General features: G+C 38.6%; 1 protein-coding gene across 1 annotated transcript; it reads right to left on the minus strand.

Annotated features, from left to right (window-relative positions):
* Positions 1–50: 50 nt before the first annotated feature.
* Positions 51–16,551, minus strand: tars1 (threonyl-tRNA synthetase 1). Its single transcript, XM_056377065.1, has 19 exons — positions 16,386–16,551; positions 15,405–15,482; positions 14,467–14,657; positions 13,208–13,331; positions 11,971–12,095; positions 11,093–11,210; positions 10,931–10,995; positions 10,325–10,403; positions 9,663–9,809; positions 8,708–8,806; positions 7,290–7,456; positions 6,333–6,495; positions 4,802–4,939; positions 3,057–3,134; positions 2,872–2,972; positions 2,476–2,580; positions 1,829–1,901; positions 737–851; positions 51–614 (listed from the first exon to the last, which is right to left on the minus strand). Exons 1-19 carry the CDS (start codon positions 16,443–16,445, stop codon positions 466–468), a joined length of 2,175 nt encoding a protein of 724 aa, XP_056233040.1. The 5' UTR covers positions 16,446–16,551; the 3' UTR covers positions 51–465.
* Positions 16,552–23,656: the final 7,105 nt, after the last annotated feature.

A 23,656-nucleotide genomic window follows, 5' to 3' on the forward strand; every position in this document is an offset into this window, starting at 1 on the left:
TTTTAACTTGTATCTAAAAACAAAAAAAAAACAAAAGCAACACATGCACATCCAGAAAAGATTGTTTAATTATCAAAATTGTAATTCACATACAATTCCCTGAAGCAATTATGAGTGATAGAAGCAAGACTATTTCACCCTCAGTTCAGTACATATGGTAAATATTTTTTAAGAGAAATTTGATGGTACAGACTGTTCTGTAAAGTCTAATCCCATGAGAGTAGAGCAGAAGGGATATTCACAATCAGAGTACAGCAACCATGAGATTTGATGATTGTAAACAATGATACAGTAAAGAGGCAACAAAAGACACGAGAAAAATGTGATTTCTTCAGGACGAAAGACTAGGCAATGATGTAAAAAGAGTTTCAAAAACTGTTTCCAACCACATGGCCCTTTAAAGTTACCAGATTCAAGCTTCCTGCTGAGAAAAGGACTAGCTGATAGCAGAGAGTCTGGGAAAGCTCAGAATTCCTCTTCAGCGTTCCGACTCCTGGAGGTCTTGAGCTGTTTCAGACGGTCGATGCACGCCTCCACACTGTGCTCGCCGTGAACTTTGTTATCCCGAGTGCGTACATTCACAGTGTTACTTGTCTTCTCCTTCTCTCCCACCACTTTTCCAGGGAGGCAGACATGCAAAAGACAAAAGAAAATCAATATCTGGATGGACAGCGAGGAACAGATAAATAGAGGAAATGCCAGACAGACGAGTGAAAGGAAGTGTGTTGCCACTGACCCAGGATGAAGTTGTACTGTGCCAACTGTGCATTTCTGATCTTTTTGTTCAAAGTGCAGCCGGGATCAAGATCCACGTCAGTCATGAAGCCGCTGTTGTGGAATTCTTGCTTGACCTGAAACATTAGACAGAGAAACGACCAACAGTTGAAAATATTTCCTGTAATCATTTTAACACATTTCTGCTAATTCTTTTCTACAGAGAAGATTAGAATTCAGTTTTTTCCAGTTACATGGATATCAGGACTCTGCAGCTCTTTATTTGCAAATTGTTTCTTTGTAAATAACAATGTTTTCAACTCAACTACAGCTGCAACTAATTATTATTTTGTCTATTGAGTTACAGCAAATAGTGCAAAAATGTCAGTTCTAATTTTAAACAGACTAAGGTCTATCTTAAAATGTTTTATTTTGTCTTACCCACAATCCAAAACCAAAGATTTTCAGTTTACTATTAAGTGTGACAAAGAAAAACACCAAATCCTCGATTTGAGAATCTAGGAACTGTTTCAGTCACTTTTTTAAAGCAAAAATATCTAATCACTGCAGCTTTAAGCATAATATGATCAATGATCAAATCTTTCTTTTCCACATTTTAAACTGCAGTTTATTACAACTTGAGTTTGACTCGTCTTGCACACTATTCCAGTACAATAGATTAATAATGAATGTCTCAGCACCCATGTCTTTTGCAAGTTGCCACATTCCAAGAACTTAACAATTACTTTGGTACAATGTTATTATAACTAATAGAGCCAAGTTGTAATGAACTGTAGTTTTCCTACTAAAAGATGCAGAAATATGAACTTCAGAGGCAGTGGAAGTGTTTTTAACAGTTTTGTTGAGCCATCTGAATCAAGTTCCATACTTTAAGGATATCTCAACATGCATACAACGGCACAATGCAACAGCACATGATTCTAGCCTGTGAAAAATGTGCCTCAGTGGTTAAATACTGATGTAGTAGGATTGAAACAACTATAGTATCAGTTAGGTGTTAAATTAAAGTGCCCGATACCTTCAGGGCACTGTTCGTACTGTCGCTGTCTCTGAAGTGTGAATATGTACTTAAGTGGCTGAGGTCAGTGCTTACCTTCTGAGCATACTCCTCACAGGTTGGTCCCACAGGTACAACCATCACTTGACGAGGAGAGAGCCACAGAGGCCTGAAACAAAACGGGACATATTTGCATTTAGTTGGTTAGTAGAAAAGCAGGCTGGACACAATCTGTGCAAATATTTACAGCCCAACAGAGCTGAGGCACTTCTGTTTATATCCCATAAATTTGAAAATCATCAGTGCTGTGAAACAGCTGCAACAGAGATGCCATGAGAGATACTTCAGTACCAAGTCAATGCCAAAATTCTGGAGATGTGATGGTACTCATTTCTCTACAGTACTGGAGATGTGATTCTTCTGGGACCGCCGAGGGCAGTATAATAACCCTACAACTGTCCTAGTCGGACATCAAACTCAAAGAAAGGGCGGCGGAAGGCACAGTAAACTATAACAACTGGTGGGATGGCGGCACCGGGTGCACCAGAACGTTGACTTTTTAAATGAATATTTTCACACCATGGGTCAGTCACCTTGTTAGTCTGCTTGCACACTTATTATATGGAGGTATGCATGTGTTTTCTGTATCTTGCTGTGGTACTGAATTTGGTATTGTGACATCCCTAAATTGCAATAAAAAAAAAATATTCATGTCTGGTTCTTTTAAAAACATGTTTACAAACCATTTGCCGCCGTAGTTTTCAGTCAGAATAGCAATCATCCTCTCTACTGATCCCAGGATGGCTCTGTGGATGATCACTGGTCTCTTCTTGTCGTCACCATCGTGGCTGCAAAATCATTTAAAGGGGTAAAAAAACATTAGGAACTCACATGAAAAAAAAAAACCACTGTTAATGATCCCTTTTTCCTTCACAGGACAGAGACTGGTTTTACAGTAAAATGAAAAACAAATCAGATTTCTCCATTTTTTTTTTTTTTTCGCATGAATCTTCTATCTTTGATTATGCTAACTGTACTACAAAATATTTAACTGTATAATACAAGCTTTGTCAGATATAAAATTATATCTCCTGTTATTTTCCTCTAACATGAATAAAAAAAAGAAATACAAGAGTTACCTGACAAAGGTGAGATTAAAGCGGATTGGGAGCTGGAAATCAAGCTGAATTGTGGCACATTGATGGTACCGACCGATGGCGTCTTTGATCTGAATGTCGATCTGCAAACAAAGTAGACGTGATTAGCGGCAGCCCTCCTGCTGTTTCACAGTCTAACTACATCATTAGTGCAGCGCACAGCTCACCTTTGGTCCGTAGAAAGCGCCGTCACCTTGGTTGAGAACCCATTTCTCACCAAAGTCATTCAAGCTGTTCTCCAGTTGCTGTAAAAACAAACAATTACTGCTTTGTTGCAATATCTGTGGCTGACCAACAAGTAAACAGTGGTGGTGAGCAAAGCTGTATATTTAAACCTGACATTTTCTTCATCTGGAACTAATCACTGAACTGAAAAATGTTAACATCTCAATAATATTTTATGGTTGCTTGTGGGAGTTAATGAGGTGAGGGAAACATGCAGCAAGTTCTGTTCCAGTGACTATGCCAAGATTACGAGTTACTTTTTTGTGTTTTTACATGCAAAACATTAATCATAAAAAGTCAGTCTTGAATTTAGAGAATGTTTTCCCCAGAGAAAATTGTCCTAATAGGTCAAGCAAAACTGCTGTACAACTTACAAGCTATTCTAATTTTTCTTCTATGTGTTTTTCCCCTATTCTGCTAACTGCCACTGAGTGTTAATTACAGAAATACAGTCAGTAAGAAGCAACACAATCACTATACTGTAGTTTTAAAACTCTCGTCTTGTATGCTCGTCAGCGACAAACTACTTAATTAGTACTGTAGCCACTTGACTGAATGTTAATAAAATAACAGGTTAAAAATAACTCCCACTATCATCAGTAATCAGTTGTTCTTCCAGTGGGCAAAAGATAGACTTAAAAATGACCATAAATTCAAAAACAGAAGAAAAAAATAGAGCCAGTATTAAGGACTAGTTCTTACTGAACTGTCATTTATTCAAGTATGAATGTGACTGCAGTTCCTGGTGATTTGTCAGAGCCTGACACTAAATAAAATCTTTCTAGTGGGTCATGGGTGAGGAAAATGAAGCATTTGGGGTTGATAAAACAGCGGATGCATTTTGAAACTACAACATTTTGACACTAAGCAGCCTGCAGCATATTAAGATGGCAAACGCTAAGCCGATGACACATGGTTGGGGACAGCAAGACATAAAGTTTCAGGCAGTACAGAAAATCAAAGTGTGGCAAAGTGTACTACAGATATAATATTTCATTGATGAAATAAAACACGCCTCTAACGATCAGATCAAGCGACAAAAAATCCAAGTGTAAAATTCAACACATGATGCATCTCTGTCAACGCACCTTTTCATCCATTCCGAGCTTGCCAGACAAACTGTATGTGCTTCATACGCCTGTGCTACTGATAAAGCAATGCAGTATACTTGTGGCACCCTCTCTATGTAACAACTCTCATTTCATACCGATTCATCTGTTAAGACTTAAAAAGGTGTATAAACAGTGTTGCATTAATTATTGAAAACACCAGGCAATAAAAAAGTCACTGTCATTCACTTTAACTCACTCATTATTACTTTGTTAACGATAATTTTAATACATTCCCTGCTCTTTCCCAGAGCAAATTAGATCAGAACCAAAGATGCAAAACGTTGCTGGTCCACACAGTGAACCTGATTTGACAGTGATTGCACTGATTTGGATTCTCTAGGGAAGACGTTTTTCTGCTCGAGAATTGATTGCAGTTCTGCAGAATAAAACCCATTAAAATATAAATGTTCTCTGGGTCTATAAATCTCACTCTTCCATTTGCTGTCTGTGGAGTGGCTCGGTTATTTCCATCTTGATAATATCACATTTCAGCATCTGAACTCTCCAGTGACACTTTGTGTGAGAGGTGTTCACATTTTCAACTATATGAGAAAAACAAGAGGCATTCTGATTACCTTCTCTGCTTGGTCCCACACCTCCGGGTCCCCTAGGAACTTCTCTGGTCTTGTGGAGAGGTTGAGTTTGAACGTGAAGCCAAACACGCCATACACAGTCCGCAGGAAGTCTAGGCAGCCCTTGATCTCCTCCTCGATCTGGGATCAAAAAAGAAAAATTTTACAAAATTTGTATCATCCATCTGGACATGGCTGCAAGTTTAATTTCTGGAATTTTATCTTTGTTTGATCCCGTATTACTTAAGAACAAAAACAACACAGCTACTGGAAACATTTAATCATAATGTATTTGTCATATGTTGCTACTGAATCCCTGTGGGGGCAATCATGCACTTGCATCACATGTGATCCTAAGTTTTGGGAAAGCAATTTGGATGTGAAAGAGGATATACAACACAAAGAGGAAAAGACAAGAAGAACTGAAAAGAGGCTTGCATTTGATGAGGTAAGTCTCTCCTAAGAAGCAGTGTTTAATACTTGTGGGCCACCTTCTGGAGTCACTGATTATAAATTTAATGGCAGCTATAAGATAAGAACAAAACATACCCTCTGCAGCCTGCTTTAAGTTTGCTTGGATTTTGTGAATAATAAAAGACGAAAACTACAAGGAGTGCTGTCCTGCTGCTGCAATGACTGGGAAAAATTAAAACTGAAATACTTTGTATACAACATGCAATCAAATAATTAACCATCCAACCCACAGTTATTACTGGTAAAGAGAAAACAAAATCTTTGCTGCAAGTTGCTGTGTCACTACATTTGAACACACTAATTAAGAAACTCTTCTGTCTTGAAAAGTCCTGTTTACATGCATCGATTTTGGCAATGCTCCTCTCTGGTGAAAGGACTTGACATGCAAGTTGCTACATCGAGCTGCAGTAGCTCATGGAGTTCTCTCACTTCATCTGAGAATGTGACAGACCATCCACTGACAACATTACCTGAATTTATTCAATAAACCGTACCAGCCAGACACTAATGTACACAGACCTTTCAAGACTGGGCTCCTTTCAAACAGGTATAAATGATTCTCCACAGAAAGCCACCTCTCTGTAAACTGTTTGCTTGGGGTTTTTTTTCTTGTTTTTTTTTTTTTTTTTGTCTTAACGCTGTTTAACTTGCTTTCAAGCGTTTTGTATCTACTGCATTTTTATTGATCTAAATAGCAAGTGGAAACATTTATCAGGCATGCTGCCAGAAAAATACAGTGGTATGAATAAAATCCTGTCAACTATTGGATGAAAATTGATTCAGCAGAATCAGATGTTGTCTTTTTATTCCACTCATTCTTGTTCCCTGTCAAAACCTGGCACCCACATTACCAACAACTCAATGCAACCGCCAACGGTTTGGTGAGAGGCTAATGTAGCCTCCAGTCACAAGCCTCAAGCAGAAATCAGGAGAAGGCTAAAGAGTTCTGGTAAGCTCAATTTACTGTCCCCATCACTCTTTTCATCAGACTTGTATGACTGAAAAAGGGGTGTTTGGTGAACTTGGCAGAGTCATGTCAAAGCGTCAGCGCAGGCCTCACCTGGTCCATGGAGCAGAAGATGTGAGCATCGTCCTGTTGGAAACGGCGGACACGAGTGAGGCCGGTCAGGGCTCCCGACAGCTCGTTCCTGTGCAGGACGCCAAAGTCGGCCATGCGAATGGGCAACTCTCTCCAGGAGCGCGGCCGATGATCAAACATCAGACTGGTGCCAAACAAACGAGCAGAGTGTAAAAATATGCAACCGCAAACTTCACCCTAGACTTATCACAATACCTGAAAATTGCTCGACTACCTCTTTACCAGTGTGAAAGACTGAATATAATATCTGATTTAACTGACATTCATCACTTTTAACAAAATGTGTTTGCAAGCTCAATTTCAGTATGATCACCAGAGGGGCTGTCCATGTGGATAGCACAAAGATTGGAACAGTAAAAAGAAGATAAAAGATTTGAATATAAAGAGCTGCAGTCTGGCTCTTTACACTGCAATGCAGCATTCAGCAGTAAATTGAACTGGGTCATTCAACAACTGAAAACATGGCAAGAGCATCAGTCCATTACAAGCTGAGCTGAACTGGATGACAAACTACTGTAGCAGTGAAATATGAAGCTATTTCACAAAGACTGAGTCTACTGCTGATAACAAAAGCCTTCAGCAAACTCTTATAAAGCTATTCAGGTGTGGCAAAACATTATTTAATGGTTGTCCCTGCTTGCCATACTACTGTATTAGACTTTTTTTTTTTTTTAAGATGATAAACTAAACATTCTACCAAGGTTACAAAATTTTGTATTGTGACAACAGTACAGTTCCTTCTCGGATTACAGACAGAAACCAACTCTAAATATCTGTTTCACACTAAAGCAAAACTTGATACACAATGTGTGACAGAAGTGGGTGTTTTTATTTATTTATACTTCCTTTTCAAGTTCCTTGCTGAGATTAACACCTTACTTTCAAACAACTCTGAATGTGAGCAAAAGGAGCCCTCACCAGTGCCCGGGGCAGTTCATGGGCTTGAGAGCGAAGGTCTCCTTCTCGACCTCGAAGGAAAACATGTTCTCGCTGTAGTGTTGCCAGTGGCCAGAGGTCTGCCACAGTTTGCTGTTGTACATGTTGGGTGTCACCACCTCCTGGAAACCCCTCTTCCTGTACTCACTCTGCCAAAGACAGAGCAATATTTTTTCACAAAGAACATTTCACTTTTAAAGACTGTTTTGAGTTACATCAAGACATTCGGCTTCATATTTGTACAAATAACTGGTTAAAACTGTTTCTGTAAACATCAGAGGACTTGCTGATAAACAGCGTATATCCTCTAAAACATACAGTACATAACTCTGCACACAAAGGCTGAGATTTTGAAAAGCAGACTACCTCGAAGAATGTTTATACTGCTGCATATTCACACTCCTATTTGTTTACACACTATAAAGGGAATCTGGGGAAAACTAATAGGTGCTTTATTGCACTTTGGGTTGGCCTGTTTTGTTTGCTATCAGTTTTAGAATTCACAACAGACAGCTGATAGCGACAATTATATAAACTAAGGTAATTTATATAAAAAGCAGACAATCGTAGACGCTACAAATATTTGGATGTTCGAGGTGTTTTGTTGCTTGTACAGGCAGAGCTGTTTTTAAACAGATCTCATTACTATAAATCTCCTCAGTCAGAAATCTATTTTACCACATTAAAGTGAAATTACTTCCAATGTGCACTGAATTGTGACTGCACTGACTGAACAACAAGAAAGTGAATGCTTTAAATCATGTCGATGTGTGTGGCTCGTTGTAACAGAGAGAGAGCAACGCTGTCAATCACGTCTGTTTTACATGTTTCAATTTATTCCACATAAATGGCTATGAATAATAAGTTTGTGTTCAAAGGTTAGCTTCACACTGAGTAAAGTTTTTCTATTACCTGGCCAAAAATGAGAAATGTCCTATTGAGTTTGCACATATTAGATGTGTATATCTATTTACAGCCTTATTGATTTGGGAGGAGACGGTATGGATATGAATTTGCATTTTACTGTTTGTGCATGCACAAGTTAATGCTTTATAGTTAATTTGTTTCAGTTGTGGAAACAGTTTATATGCCAAGCCCCTGGTGTCTGAGACTTGATTCATTAGCCCTTAGTTCATCATTATCAAGACCAGGACATAAAGCTGTATCATCAGCATACAGCCAAACCTTTCCTACTCCTATAAAAGAATATTACACTTGAAGTGATTTTAAATTGCAGCCATATATCCTGTGAATACATAAAGCCATTATTATCCCTCAGGCCATGTTAAGGTACAAATCTGGTCTTCCCTTCTCCATTAACTTCCTTCCTAATAATCTCTGTCTTTTCATGTGTCTTAAAGTTTAGAGTGAGATCACAGCAATTATGACAGCTGACTTACTCTGATGAACTCAATCAGGGTGTTGTAGATGAAGGCACCCTTTGGCAGGAAGAAACAGCTCCCTGGACTCAAATCATGGAAGAAGAACAGGTCCTGCTCCTGAATAAAAAAAAAAAAAAAGAAAACAAAGAAAGAAAAAGGATGTTAGTGCTATGGAAAGAAGCCACCACTCAGGCCTAACTGGTTTTAATTTTAAGTAATGCAGCTACAATGCCACTAGATTTGTTTGACAATGTAAGTGGTCTCCTGCCCAGCTTGTTTTTACACACCTAACACACAAATAACACACCCTTAACCGTCTGTCACCTGTCAAAGTTAAAGATTATATGACAATAAAGATACCCTTACAATTTAACAAGCTGTTCCATATAGAAGAAGCATTCTAACTGACTGCTGCTTTGTGCCATGGGATAATTTTGCCATCACTCACAGCTGAAAATAGGTCATGAGTAAATTTTCTATCATGTCATCCTCAGTATGTCTTTCTTGATTGACATGTAAATTAACAATACATGTAAATGAGCAGCATTTTAACAAGTAGGTGACACATTCTGAAGAGTTTGTCTTTATCATAAAAAAGCTTTTCTTGCTGTAGGATGATGTTTCTTCAGCAGGAAGTGCATATATACTGCTGCAAATATGCCACAAGTACCATTTTCACACTGGCTTAAATGGCTTTGGATATCTTGTCTGTTGAAGAGGTCTGATATGGTTACATCAATCGCACATCGAATCCAATCCTGACTCTTATCATTTTACAAGTTTTCTTCCTGTATTTTATAGTGGGTTCATCACTGCAACTCTGCAGTCAAGTCACAGCGTCACAAAATGAAACTCCAACGAACCGTAAATAACATTTGTAAAAATAAAATCTTTTGGAGACCGTTTTAAAATTATGGATTATAGACATCAACTCTTTTGCTAATCGACAGCCTCTTCACATTTCAGTACATACCCGGCCCAGTTTGCGATGATCTCTGTTCTTGGCCTCCTCCTGAAACTTCTCCCACTCTTTGAGCATTTTGGTGTCAGGGAAGGAGATCCCGTAGATCCTCTGGAGGGTTTCCATGTCCGCCTTACCCTCCCAGTATGTTGACGAATTCTAGCAAACCACACAAGGAGTATGTTAGCTTTCATCATTCTTTTGGGTGCATCAAATCCCTTGAGAATAAAATATAAAGGTAACTCTGCTCTAGAAATGGGGACAAACATGCTTACTGTGAGACATTTGGGGCACAGACAAGAGTGTTTGAAATCCCTACTGGTTTAAACAATAATAAATCCACATATACTTTAGGGTATAGCTAGGGTATCAGCTGTGGCTGTGGCTGTGGCTCAGGAGGTAGAGGGGGTTGTCCACTAATTAGAAGGTCGGTGGTTCGATCCGCGGCTCCTCCAGGTCGCATGTTGAAGTATCCTTGGGCAAGATACTGAACCCCACATTGCCCCTGATGGCTGTTCCATCAGTGTATGAATGTGATGTATGAATGTGAGTGAATGGGTGAATGTGGCAAGTATTGTAAAGCTCTTTGAGTGGTCAGTAGGACTAGAAAAGTGCTATATAAGCGCAAGTCCATTTACCATTTACCATGCACAACTGAAAATGAGAAGGCTCACCTTGTGGATCTTCAGTGCCTTGATTTTCCCAGTGTGTCTCACATGGGGCCCCCGACACAAGTCAATTAAGGGACCACACCTGAAATGTAATATTTAAAAAAAAAAAAGCTATATAATAACCACTTGTGTTTTGGATAAAGCTTGCAATACTCTAGATTTTAGTTCTTGTCAACAAAACTTCCCTACCCTGTCTGACACTCAGCCCCGAGCCCAATAGTTCCTACTGACAAAAACAGGTTATACATAATTCCTTCCATTCTCAATAAAAGAAAAACTATTTCCATAAAAAGCTGGGCTCCTTAGTTTTCAACAAATGTTACTCACAAAAGAGAAAATAGTTTATTTATCGGGGACTATTTTCAGCTGTGCATTTGGTGTGATGATGAGGACTTCTGGCAGCAGGATGGCATATGTGGCATTGACTCAAAATAAACTGCAGCACCCAAGTTCATTGTAATGAAGGCACATGACACCCAGTGCAATGCTTTGGCTCATTCATATTTTTTTTTTTTTTTTTTTTTTTTTTTTTTTTAATATTATAAATGGGATTTGCTGACAATAAGTAAAACAGAAAATAACCAGAACCAGCACAGTCCCTGGACTCACCTGTAAACTGTGGTAGTGGGAGTGGTGACCTTCTCGTTCAGAATGCGGCACTTAAACTTGTTGTACTGTTAAGGACAAAAGGTGATTTTAAAGTCATGGTACTTATGCAGTGCTCCTGACAGCTTTTTGTATAGGCATTTGTGTATTTGTACTTTAAGGTACCTTGAACATTTCCAGCAAAGTCTCCTTCTTTATCTCCAGCCTCTCAAACGGCTGCTTCTCCTTGATGATTTTCTTGCACAAGTTTTCCAGACAGGGGAAGTCATTGCTCGATACGCCCCTGTCCAAAACATCAAGAGATAAACAAAAACAGGAACAGTACATTCAACAATGACGTTCTCACTTAGAAGCCTGCATTAATATGCAAACTGTCTCCACTTGCTAAATTTAGCCTGCCAGGGTTTCCAGAGGGCATCAAGGATGTGACCAGACCTTTTTTCCCACCAATGTAATTCTTTGACTTCAAGAAACTGATAACCTCTGACAAAGCTTGGGCAAATACTTTAAAGTCCTTGGCTTTAGGGCTTGAGCAATGTCAAAATATCCTCGCAAAAAACAGTCTCTAAGAATGCCATTAGCATAAAATGACTTCATTAAAGAGGTTGTAGAATTAATTAGATAGCGCTCCTCACACCCTCCTGCAGCCTGAAGCAGGGAAAAATGCATCTGTTTCAGGGAAAGGTCAAGTGAAAAAGTTGTTTACGAGAAGAAGTGTTCAAATTTCTGAGGGTGTCTCAACACACGGTCAAAGCGTCACTGAAGTAATCTTCAATTCTGTGTTTTTGAAAGATATGCTTTTAGGCTTCCAATCTCATAGATAGATATTGAAAGATGTCATTTCAAATCCGCACCAAGGAAAAATCCAGCTTGACAGCATTAGTGTCATCACGATCCACCTGTTTTGTGTTTGCTACCTGTTCCAGACACTGAGACCAACTGACAGCTGCTAAGCCTTGAAGTACACAACAAAATAACACAGGGAGCCGCCTAACAGAGCTAATTATACAGACAAATATCAACCCAGAGCTTGTGCAACTCACTCATTGTTCTCCAGGAACATGTCGTAGTAGAAGCCGTTCTCGATGGGGGGACCATAGCAGAGGCAGCCTCCATACACCTTCTCCATGGCTTCACCCAAGATATGGGCACTGGAATGCCAGTAAACCTACACAAAGTGCAAACAATACTGCCCAATTAACAAAATACAAGTCCAGTCTATTCCTTTGTGTTTATCAAGAATGGGAAGTATGACTGTGCTGGAAAAATCAAGATTGTTGTCCTTTGTGTCTGTGCCAATATTATAATAATTCACTGAGCAGCAGATTTGTTAAAGCCTTTGGGAAATTGCAAACAATGTTCAGTATATCATTTCAGAATGCTGATAATACAAAAGGCTTGTTAAAAATATGCAAAACGTGCAACAAAACCTCATGACAAAAGATACCATGGAAAGCAAATTGACTGAGACTCTGGAATTTCTTAATGTAAGTACTGAACTATATCAGCTGAAAAATGCCTCAGTACTTTGTAAAGTGCCTTGTTTTTTGGGTTTTTTTTTTTTTAGGGACAAGTCTCATTATTCTTTTAGAGAGACCAACTGTTGTCACTTTTATGACAGTACATGATTGCAGCAATTTTGTATATTCTCACATCTCCACCTAATGTATTAGTGGCTCAGACCACAGAGCTTTGATGTTTATTATTGATTGTAAACCTCTCATTCATCACTTTAACCTTGTATGCTTAGGTACCCGGCCCTAACTGCATATCAATAAGCCTAAACAAACTCTTTAGGATGATGTGTATTGTTAAGTACACCTGGAACGCAGAGAAAATCCCCAAAAAGCTAATTAACATTTTCACTTGTGACGAAATATAATTCATATTCTTACATTCTATAATGTGTAGAATTTGTAAAGAAAAAATATTCATCATTCTGAATTCTTAACTGAGATTTATGGATGCAAAATCTGAAGAATTGTTGTAATTTTTTCTCTATGTATGAGTGTATTCTCCAAGTTAGTACCAACAGAAAGCAATTCAAATAAAACATATCAGAAATATTTTCTTAGGCTTTCTCAAATTAAGCTCTAAACAGAGTATTGAGGAAAGTTTTTGGTGCTCAAAGGGGGGAAACTATGCATCCAGAAGAAAGTGTTTCAGATGAATTTACTATACTACATCCCCCCTTACTAATCCATATGTAGGGGCAAAGAAATTATAAAATTGACATTTACTTAGACGTGCTATGTTGGACGAGGGCTGAGCCATACTTACAGCTTGAGCTTCCTCATCATCAAACTTGAGCAACTGCAGGCTGCAGTCATCCTCCAGAGGTCTGTCCAGGTCCCACACACTGTTGTTCACTTTGGCAATCACTGTGTTGTCAGCAAGGCCTTGACTGGACAGAAAAAATAGAAATATTCCACATCAAACCGTAAATGTACAAAAACATCAATTATATTTTGAAACTGTATTGGCAAGTCCACTTTAAACAGTCAAATATGTCATTGTTATGTTTTTAAAATGTCCCATATACCTAACTTATTGGACATTCCATTATTCCTTTCAACACTCATGATCTCAATGTTATTTGTTGTTGTACTATCATTTTTTCAGGAATCATTAAGAGAAATCTGTGTTTGCTCTGTATCTAAAACTACAACATAAATAGAATTCCACAATATCATTACAATGGTAATAAGTGATATACTGATATACTTCCCAGCTTCACATAGTATCTAGGTTTTCTGAAGGATTGCCACCAGGAACTGACCATGCGGGACAAATGTAAACACTAGCTGTACAGTAGTTGTAGTTTGGCTGGTCTAACAAGGTGTGTGTTTGTTTGGGATGAAGAGCTGCAGCTGCATCTTAATTTCCATTCATTCTTTTGAGATTACAACGTACAACTGTCCAAGTGATTACATCATGAGAATTGTAGGACCTAAAACCAGACTAATGGGTCACACCAGCCATATATACCAATGGGCTCACTGCATCATAACAAAAGTACAGAGGGGCTGGGCTGGTGCTTTTAAGTCATATGGAGCAAAGCTGGCTTCCACTCTTACAAAGATGGTAATGGAGGTCCTGACATTTCCTCAAGCTTTCTACTGTGCTTACTGTGCAGTCTGTCATGTGCCCTGAGGTTATCAACATTTAATCTCTGTTACACACTCTTGGCATTTATTGTATACTAGACCATGCTGGTAGGGAGCTCAGTTTCAGTCTTTGCCAAGGCAAAGTTTCCTCTACTTTTAACACTAATGAGGTTTTTCCTGTCTTCGGTGGACAGCAAAAGGTTGGCGGGTGTCATTTTCAATTATTGTTTTCATAATGTGGGTGTTGTGAAGTCTTCTGAAACTGTAACACCAATTACAAGCTGTACAAATAAACTTGACAGCTAATCTTTGAAATTAAATTCCTGAAGTACCCTTGAGGCTTTCCTTTTTTGTGTTTCATGAAAGTGTGGTGCCACATTTAATGTGAAACAATTACATCTAGTCAGATTTCAGTCCCATCATCTCACTGACCTGATTCCACAGGCCACCTGGTATGGTGTTGTCTTCCAAGACTCGGCCTCCACAACCTTTCCATCAGGCAGGGTCACCTTGATGGCTCGGCTATTCTTTGCTGCCCTCTCTGCCAACAGAGCTTCATGCTCAGCTTTCAGCTTTGCGTACAAAGTAAGACGCTCATCGATGTACTGAGGTGGTGGTGACAGCTGGACAAAAACAAAAAAAATATTGAGTAAATGGGGTGTAGTTGGTAATGCTGTCACTGTGTATAAATTTCATCTGATGTTAATCTGCGCTAATTGATTGTATCCCTATTAATGAAAAAATGTATTGCTGATAGCCTGAAGTGACAGCATAATATGATGGCCAAGGCAAGTTACACAGATAAAAGGTTATACATTATTTGCTGTGAGTGCCAAACATCTTCTGCTTTGTTTAATTGTATAATGCAAATCAGTACAAAACAGTTACAGCACAAAGACGCCGACATTACGCTGACAATGGGAGACTGAAACCAAAACCTGATCTTTACAGAAAATGTTTTAGTCTGCTGAAATATTGTTTTATTTGAAAATGATTGAAACAGTGCTGGAATCTTAATGTAACAATTGTTTCTGTTTGTACATTTATTCACAGGGAGTACAAAAAGGGAAAAGCACTAGGCACTATATATTTTGGAGAAGACTCTTTGCTAACAGTCTGCTCGAGAAGTCTGTGCATTGAATCGTTAGCGTTTACACCTGGAAGCCTATGCAGTGTCTCCCAGATTAATTTGTGGTTGAACATCACATCACTCACACAGACGAGATGTGCAGAATGTGTGATAATGCAACAACAGATCTACATAAATACTTGACATACATTTTTATTTGTGTTCTTGTAAAACAGGAAATTAAACCAATGTCTAACAATACCATGTAAATACTTTTTTGACACTTAATTTAGCAACTCACCTCGGCCCTGGCCCCAGAGTCTCCAGCTGCACCTTTAGCCTTCTTCTTTCCTCCTTCTTTACCGCTTTCAGCTCTCCCCTTTCCAAAAATCACATCATGAGGTTAGCGAGTAAGTTTAGTTTTCTCAACAATACAGTTGAAGAAAGACAAGTTTAGTATGAAGCTGGTTCTAAGGCATATCTACGTGGATACAAACTAAACATTATTTCTACACAGTTGGCAAAGGTACACACCTACACTATGCTTGATATAACAATGGTGACATAAACATCTATTATCATGCACAGGAACACACTAACACTATAGAAATATCTGTTTGAAGAAGCCTGGCTATAGAGCCTAGTACATAGCAATTAGAATATGATTTAAGACCAATCATAAGGAGTGCTGAGGTAAATCCAGTGAGTGATCCAACAAGAATGTATAAATGGTTCACGTCACCTGACAGCGTCTTCCACGTTTCAACCACCAAAGTTATTATTAGAAATTTGTGGGAGTACAAACCAGTTTTTCAGAATGACCTATATAACTAAGAAAATCAGTTTGGTCCCTTAGGCGCAAGCCGATTGAATGGAGAACATAAGTAATTCGTGCAGGGTCATAAGTATTGCTTTTACATGTGTGCAAGCCTACCGATAATCAGTGAAACATTTAATTGTCAGATTTTTGTACCCAGTTTGGCGAGAGGCTCTCTCCTGAAAGCTACGTTTGCTAAACCAAACTAGCCGGCAAGAATAACTTCATTGCAATGCGGCACAATTTACCACCTTAACAGATTCAAACAAAAAAAATACACTAATGCTTCTGTTATCTTGAGGAAAACATTTTCGGTAAAGCTAACTTACCCTGACTTATAAAAGCTAGCCAGCCGGAACGTTAGCACCACATTGCTGATGGCTGACAGCATGAATCTGACTGGTAGCTAGGCTAACTGCTAGCCAGCTGTGTTAAATATAGCCTGACGAGAAAGTGAAGTATCACCTTTTTCCCCTCGTCCACTTTCAGTTCGCTCATTTTCTCCACGACAGTCTTGTCAGCCATTACCTGTGAAAAAGCTACCTCACTTTTAGAGATAACTTCAGCAAAGTCTGAGAAATGTGTACTGCTAGCAGTAAGGTTACCGGGTGAAGGCTGGTGACGTATCCCGGATATTGCGATTCTGATGCAACATTGCCATGCGTTGTAGGCGGGGCTTAGTATGACAGAGTAATATCAGCTGTGTACCAGACACTTTATGCTCTAAATTATGCTACTGATCTTTGTTTTAAAAAGTGAAAAATTATAACAACACGTTGCATTACATTAACACCGGTAGTCTTTAATGCACATACCCAGAACCATCCCAAAATATGCAAAATAAAAGTAGTAAGGCGTCTATGATTTGTTTCCAAATGATGCTCAAGTGTCGATCTTATTCGATTACAGTGGTGGGTGGAACTTTTTGGCATGCCTTTTCTGATTCGTAGGGTTGAAATTAATAACCTTTTCTTCAATTTCAAGTAATGACCCAGGCTGAATTTGAAAGAAATTTGTACCACTGTAGTAGAATATCAACTATGTCTGGTCCTTCATCATCCAGATCGAGCAACTGCATCAAAGGTTTTGAGACCTAAGTTGTTTTGATCTGTTTTAATCATATGGAAGCCTCAGACAAGATAGAGTTATTCCAACACAGAAGTACTGTAAGGCAATTGCAATCAATCAATCAATTTATTATCAATGCATTATCAATATGTCAGAAAATATGTCAGAAAATGATTCTTTAATAACTGCATTGTATGAATGTTATAACCAAATGTTTAGTGGACCCAGACGCAGAGCACACACTCAAGCGAGAAGGTTGAGCTGGATTTATTGTAAAGGGAATTGAGGCAGAACAGGTAAAGGCGAGAAGATAGAAGACGGGTAGGTGATGAGTGGCAGAGCGGTGAATCCATTGATGGGGGGAAAGCTGCAGTGGAGATGAGCAGCAGGTAGGTAAACAGGAAGGGTATGATCCAGGAGCACAGGAGATATAAGGTTAGTCAGAATTTAAAAACATGAGGAAACAAAATCACTATGAGGCCTCAACATAATACCACACAGGTAGACTGCACAACCAGGCAGTGAGTGATTGGATAGCAGGGGTTTAAGCACTGCAGAGATGATGAGGAGCAGATGCCCAGGCTGATGCAATCAGCAGGAGGGCGAGGAGAACGGGGCAGGTGAAGAGCAGAGAGCATCGCCACACCCATCAACACACAACCAAGCACAAACAAATAATGGAGAGAAAAACAACCAGGACCATAAAAATAAAATGACAGAAAGTAGAGAAAAAGGCACATCATTATTTCCTGAAGTCAACAGTTAAAAACCCAAAAATGTTGAGCCTACTATCTTAGAAAATGATGAAAAATTATCATTTAATTATTTCAGCTTTGGTGTATACTGGCTGGGTTCTGGGTGCCTGAGGAAATCATGAAAGTGTGATGTATACCAGGGTTCAATTTGGGGCTAGCAAAGAATTTTTGCCTAAGGGCTGACTGGGAGGTTGACTCGGCAGTAATTGTAGGCAGTGTATATTTCACCACTATTAAAGGAAATTAAAAAAAATTAAGAAAAAGTCAAATAGAAGTCAAGAAAAATGGAACCCAGATATTATAAATATTGAATTCACATCCCCCCAGTGCACCACCAACATCTTCCAATTATAAAATAAAAAATAATAAATAATAGTCCTTAAAACAGGCATGGGGATTTGTAATATTTTATCTACCCAGTTAACTGTTCTGCCTTCTCCACACTGCCAGGATTAAAGTTCAGTATCAAATACTTTATATTCATTTACTTGTTTATTTATTTTGTTGGTCTAATACTATATAATTTAAATCGTATATCTTCATACAGTCTAATTAATTGATATAATATACGCCATTAAAATTGTGGCTACTGCTGCTTGTCATTATCATCATCATCAACACCCCAGGAAAAAGCTCCAGGAGACTTCTGCAAGCACACACACTTTCATCAGAAAATGCAGCTTTCCATAGCTGTATCTGCAATGGTGACAGTGTTTCTGCTGCGGGGAGGGAAGGGGAGCCAGTGGGTGATTTTTGGTCATATCTGGATGCTGGTTCAGTTGTTTGTTTGTTTTTTGGGTTTTTTTTTTTTTTTTTTTTAACACAACATGATTACTGACAGCAGGGTTATACTTTAATTTGGTGGAGCCATGTATGTTCAAGCTGAGCATTTTATTTCACTGTTTAAGACACTTTCAACCAGAGAGGTGTTTTAAATCAGTGAAATCACCTGCTGCTGTGAACAATACACTCAGTGCTCAGTGGCACATTTTAGGAGACTACAGCTGTTTGGTTAAAAGAATTTCTGAGAGGAATATAATGGAAAGTAATTTCTTTTTTGCTTTGTCCTTCTTAAGGTGTTCAAAAAAGCATCAACAATAACAAAAAACGAAGAAAGTCATCTAAAGTTGAGTCAAATCACCAGAGTATTCTAAATGAAGTTATTACTGATGGAGTTGCTCTTCTCATTTATTTAGTCCTCTTGTTAAGCATCAGGTGATTTTCCATGCACCACCCATCTGCCCTTGAAGCTCACTGCTACAATGTTGTCAGCAAGTTTTACAGTTAAGTTCTGGCAGAGCTACTTTTGAATACAGGGTCATTTGTGATTTGTGAAAGAGGTGGCTCTCTGTAGTCTAAAATCCAGGAGCAAATGGCGGCCTTGATGCCCACTGTTCTGCCACCTGCAGTTGGTTTCAGTTGAACATTCTGTTGCTAGTAGCAACCACTACTGGCAAAGGTACATGCCAGTAACAGATGAACTGGACCCAATGGCTGTTGTCGTGTTCCAAGAAGAGGACATGTTAACTCTACCTAATTAGTAGCCCATACAAAGGATCGCAATCTGATTCATTGTACACACGGTAGATTACAGTATATCAAAGTAGATACATAGTTCACTACTAACAATGTCATGATTTTTTTTTTTTTTAAACACTATATAGTTAATTTTGATAATTGATAATTAGTTGTCACTTGATTACTTCACTTTATTCTCTTACAAAAAGCGATCAATACCAATGATATAATTGAAACGAGCGTTGGGCTGTAACCCTATCCCATAACCCTTGTTACGTCTGATCTGACAAGCCTGGGGTATCGCTAGCGCTAGCTTGTCCATTCTTCTACTTAAGCTGACGATGAGTATTGTCCGCCATCTTTACATCCCTTCTGAAATACAAGAACCAAAGTGATACACAGGTGCCAATGGTGCACCACTGAACAAGCTCCATTCTTACCATTTTTCTCACATACAGTGTTCTTGGTAACTGACATATCTCTTCAACTGACATTGTTACATCCACTATTTTGTCCGGGATCTGTGCCCAGCAAATATTGACATGCCTCTTATTTACTCCCGAAATGCCCTTGTTGGAACATTATCTGTGGGAACACATATATTAGGGATGTTTCGTGATTAGTGGATTGTTATTTGCTGTCATTAGTTTACTGCTAACAAAGCTAGCCAGTAAACTAGCTGTTTAAGGTTAATGTGTTTTTGTTTTTTTTTTGTATTCATGTCATATCACTTCAACCGTAATTACGAGCAGTCGAGTGGGAAAAACTGTTCATCTGAGCCATCTGAATTTTGTTATGATTATTTCTGACATCTCATTGTTTATCATTTTCGAGTCAGAGATGTTGGGAATATGCGACACAGACGATATGTCCCTCATGGTGAAACTGGCAGTTACACCAAAACAACATCCAATATTAACAATAGTACAACCAGTTAAGCTAATTAACTGCTTTAAATACGCAACACAACAAGCAGGTAACTTAGCCCTCGGCTAACCACCTTGGAATAACTCTCAATTCAGAATAAATTGTGTTTTACCTGTTCTTCCCATTCTGCTAAAATTGAATGCAGCATGTACATTGTTTGTTCATTGTTGTGTAATATTTATTTAGTGAAATTTTTCTGTATGTAGTTTTGATTACTAACGATGAAAAAAGATGGGTTTGGAAAATAAAAGAGGCTTTTATACAAAAATGAAAGAGAAATTTTGTGGAGATTACAGAATGTGAATCTGGTGAAGACATTCCTTCTGTTGCCTTTTTTAATTAAGGTTTCTTTTGTTACTCAAGTCTCACAAGAGTTTCAGCTCCTTGTGTGTAGTTGAATTGTTTTTAATTGATTTTTAAAACTAAAAACCTCATTATGAACAACATATTCATTATAAAGTACTGGTATGTTCTTTTATTTATAATCAGATGAAGCAACTAATCTACACACATAATTTACACTCACAATGAATGCATAATCAAAATAACAGAGAACAGTTTAGTCTTGCTGCTGATTAGGATCACATTGCTGATTGCTCTGCTTAGATAGAGGGTATCTGAGGTTATGTTTGTGGTATGTCTGAGGTTATGTTTGTTATTTTCCTTGTGCGTTGGTTGAAGGCGCCAGTCTTCAGACAACGTGTGCATTTCAATTATACTTGAACAGTGGTTTTAAACTTCTGACACTCTCCAAGGGAATAAAGAAGAAACTGCAGCTCACCATGCTATCCTGCTGTTCTCAGCCTGCTGTGGAGAGAGGGAAGTCTTGAATAATTAACCTTCAAGCAATTGAAAAGTGAGGCATTATGTTCTATTTCCTGCTCTGTGTTGGGCCTTAAACAACACCAGGTGAACATGGTTCCTGTTCACACTCAATAGATCAGAACTACGGCAAAATGTTTAAAAATGCATTTAAAAGGTTTGCTCATAAGCATATATTTCTTTCATAAGAATCAATAATAATCACATTTTCAAATGTAATTTTTGATTTAATTTCATTATAAAAGTAATAAGATAGTACGCTTGAATTTAGAATTGGACAACAAGTAGATTTTGATAGGTTACTGATTTAATAATGCACTATGGGAACAAGTAATTGGTAAAATACCACTACTCTCTTTTTCCATAAATAAAGCAGCACATAAAAGCAGAAAAAGGTGTGAGATAAAAAGTGAAAAGGGATGCTTATTATTTATAGTGAGAAAGTGAAAAAAAAAAAAGTAGCAGCGGCAAAGATGCTGTAAAAGTGGATTTATTCTGGGAGCCCCAGCTGTTTTAAGGATAAGATTTATGTGCCATGTCTACAGTCATTCTGTAATTATTTGAAGATATTTTGAATATTTTATATCACTTAGCCATTAGGTGTCAGTAGAGAAACCCTCCAAAAGACAACCCTATAAGCCTGAATCCAATACCAGCTCAAACACTGTTTTCTGCCAGCAGTTTGCACTCCCCCACAGTTCAGCAGCTGACACTGTCACCTCCCGCACTGAAGTTTTGATATAGCCAGCATTTGTCTACAGGCATCTCTGGAGAGAGCAGCACAGAGCTCCTGCCTCTTTCACTCTGCTCCACATTCAAAGGAAATTGCAGAGGCGAATACAGGATGGGATTTGTTCCAAATGCATCATAAATATTTTATTCTTCCATGGTAAATTTTCTATTTTTTTTCAAAACAGAGTCTATGAGATCATCATTTGCTGTCATACATGAAATATTTCCCAATGTCCTGGGGAATACCTCTTGATTAAAGAATTCATAAACATAATGGCTTAGGGAAGCCCAATTAAAACAACCTCACTAATTCTCACTCAACTTTCAGAAAGCAAAGCCTTGAATCTGTGATGCAACACAGAAGTAAAACCTGGAGTTGTAAAGGATGACTGGAGATAGGTGATAAGACTGGCCATGGGAGCGGGAAGATGTTTTTCAGAGTTCAGAGCTGATAATACGTCTTAAGAGCATCTCATGAGGGTTATCAACACCTCATAAGCAATCCCCATTTAATAATGCAGGCCTGTAAGTGAAAGCATTCATACAGCCGTGGTCAAAATACGCCTACTGTGTTCCTGCTCCAAGGGCAAGCTCCAGTAAGAAAAATCACCAGCATTCAGCCGCCCCCCATACTGGAAAAGGATGACACCAGGTCAGAGACAAGGGCAGGGAGGATCACCATTCACCCCGACCAGGCAGACAACCATCTGCTGCAAAATCCTTTATGAGATGGTCCAATCCTCCCCAGGCTCTTCCTGAGAGCTGTCACACTACTCCCACCACCAGCAGCCCTAACACACATCCCCACTACACGCACACATACACACACGCAAACACACAGGCACACACACAATCTCTGGGCTCCTCACAACTTACTATGTTTGAGTGTGAAACCTGCTACTATTTCTATTTATTGTCTCTCTGTTTATTATAGCCTGAAGCATTTTCTCATGATACACAAATTATCATAATGTACATTTAAACCTTTCCAATTATTATTACATTATGTCAAAGATTTTTATTTATTTATTGGTTTTACTTTATCTCATTCACCTTTGCACTGATTGAATGACATGTATACTACATGTCATTCAATCAGTGGACTTAAGGACTTAAGAGTCTGCTATATGTCACAACAGAAGCACCACCTAGGGCTGGTGCTGGATGTCCTGAACAGTCCGTCTCATCTTGTAACACCACTTTGTTCCTCAAGAGGTGATAGTGAGTGACTGTTGCGCCATAAACGTATCATATAACTTACTAATAGAACTTGAGGTACAGGTGAAACTGACGATCGCTCTCCAGGGCTCCACCCTGTGATAGTGAGACATCTGACGACCTTAGTGTTCTCAACCAATGCCCATCCATCCACTGTACCACAGCACATGATGTAAGTTGCAAGAATAAAGGAAAGCACAAATGAATTTTTACATATAGTAAAAGCATTGTGTCCAATGGAAACTATTTACAACATTTTTACCAGGGAAACAGTCAATGTCCAGTCTTTGCACTGCGCTCATTTTAACTTCCTATCTTGGTGGTGTAGAGTTTTTAAGACCTTTTTAAGAGTGTGGTGAATGCAATTTAAGAATATAATTGAAAAGAAAAAAAGAGCTGTGCACCAAAATAACGATTCAGTTACCATCTTTGTCATCTTTGAATACATATATATACTTTTTTGGCTGTAGCACTGTCCACGACCTCTCAGCAGCAAACAGACAGACACGGTCCGAGAGCAGCTGGTGAACATAGTGGAGCATTAAGAAGCTAAACAGACAGATTTAACTCAGGAGCTGGTGGAGACCAAACACAGAGCTAAAAGACAGGGAAAAAAAACCTAATGCTAATGCTATCTGCTAATGCTAGCAAGCTAGCGCCCCACCCCCGTGTTCTATTTGTCCATGTTTTTTTCCC

This window comes from Seriola aureovittata, chromosome 5 (genome assembly GCF_021018895.1).
Source record: "Seriola aureovittata isolate HTS-2021-v1 ecotype China chromosome 5, ASM2101889v1, whole genome shotgun sequence".
Lineage (NCBI taxonomy): Eukaryota > Metazoa > Chordata > Actinopteri > Carangiformes > Carangidae > Seriola > Seriola aureovittata.

Excerpts from the sequence above, each read along its gene's own strand:
- tars1 (XM_056377065.1), bottom strand. The coding sequence starts at position 16,445 with ATGGCTGACAAGACTGTCGTGGAGAAAATGAGCGAACTGAAAGTGGAC. Across the intron at positions 7,457-8,707 it reads CCCTGATTGAGTTCATCAGA|AGTGAGTACAGGAAGAGGGG; the intron begins GTAAGTCAGCTG and ends TGTCTTTGGCAG. Across the intron at positions 3,135-4,801 it reads TGTGGGACCAAGCAGAGAAG|CAACTGGAGAACAGCTTGAA; the intron begins GTAATCAGAATG and ends TTGTTTTTACAG.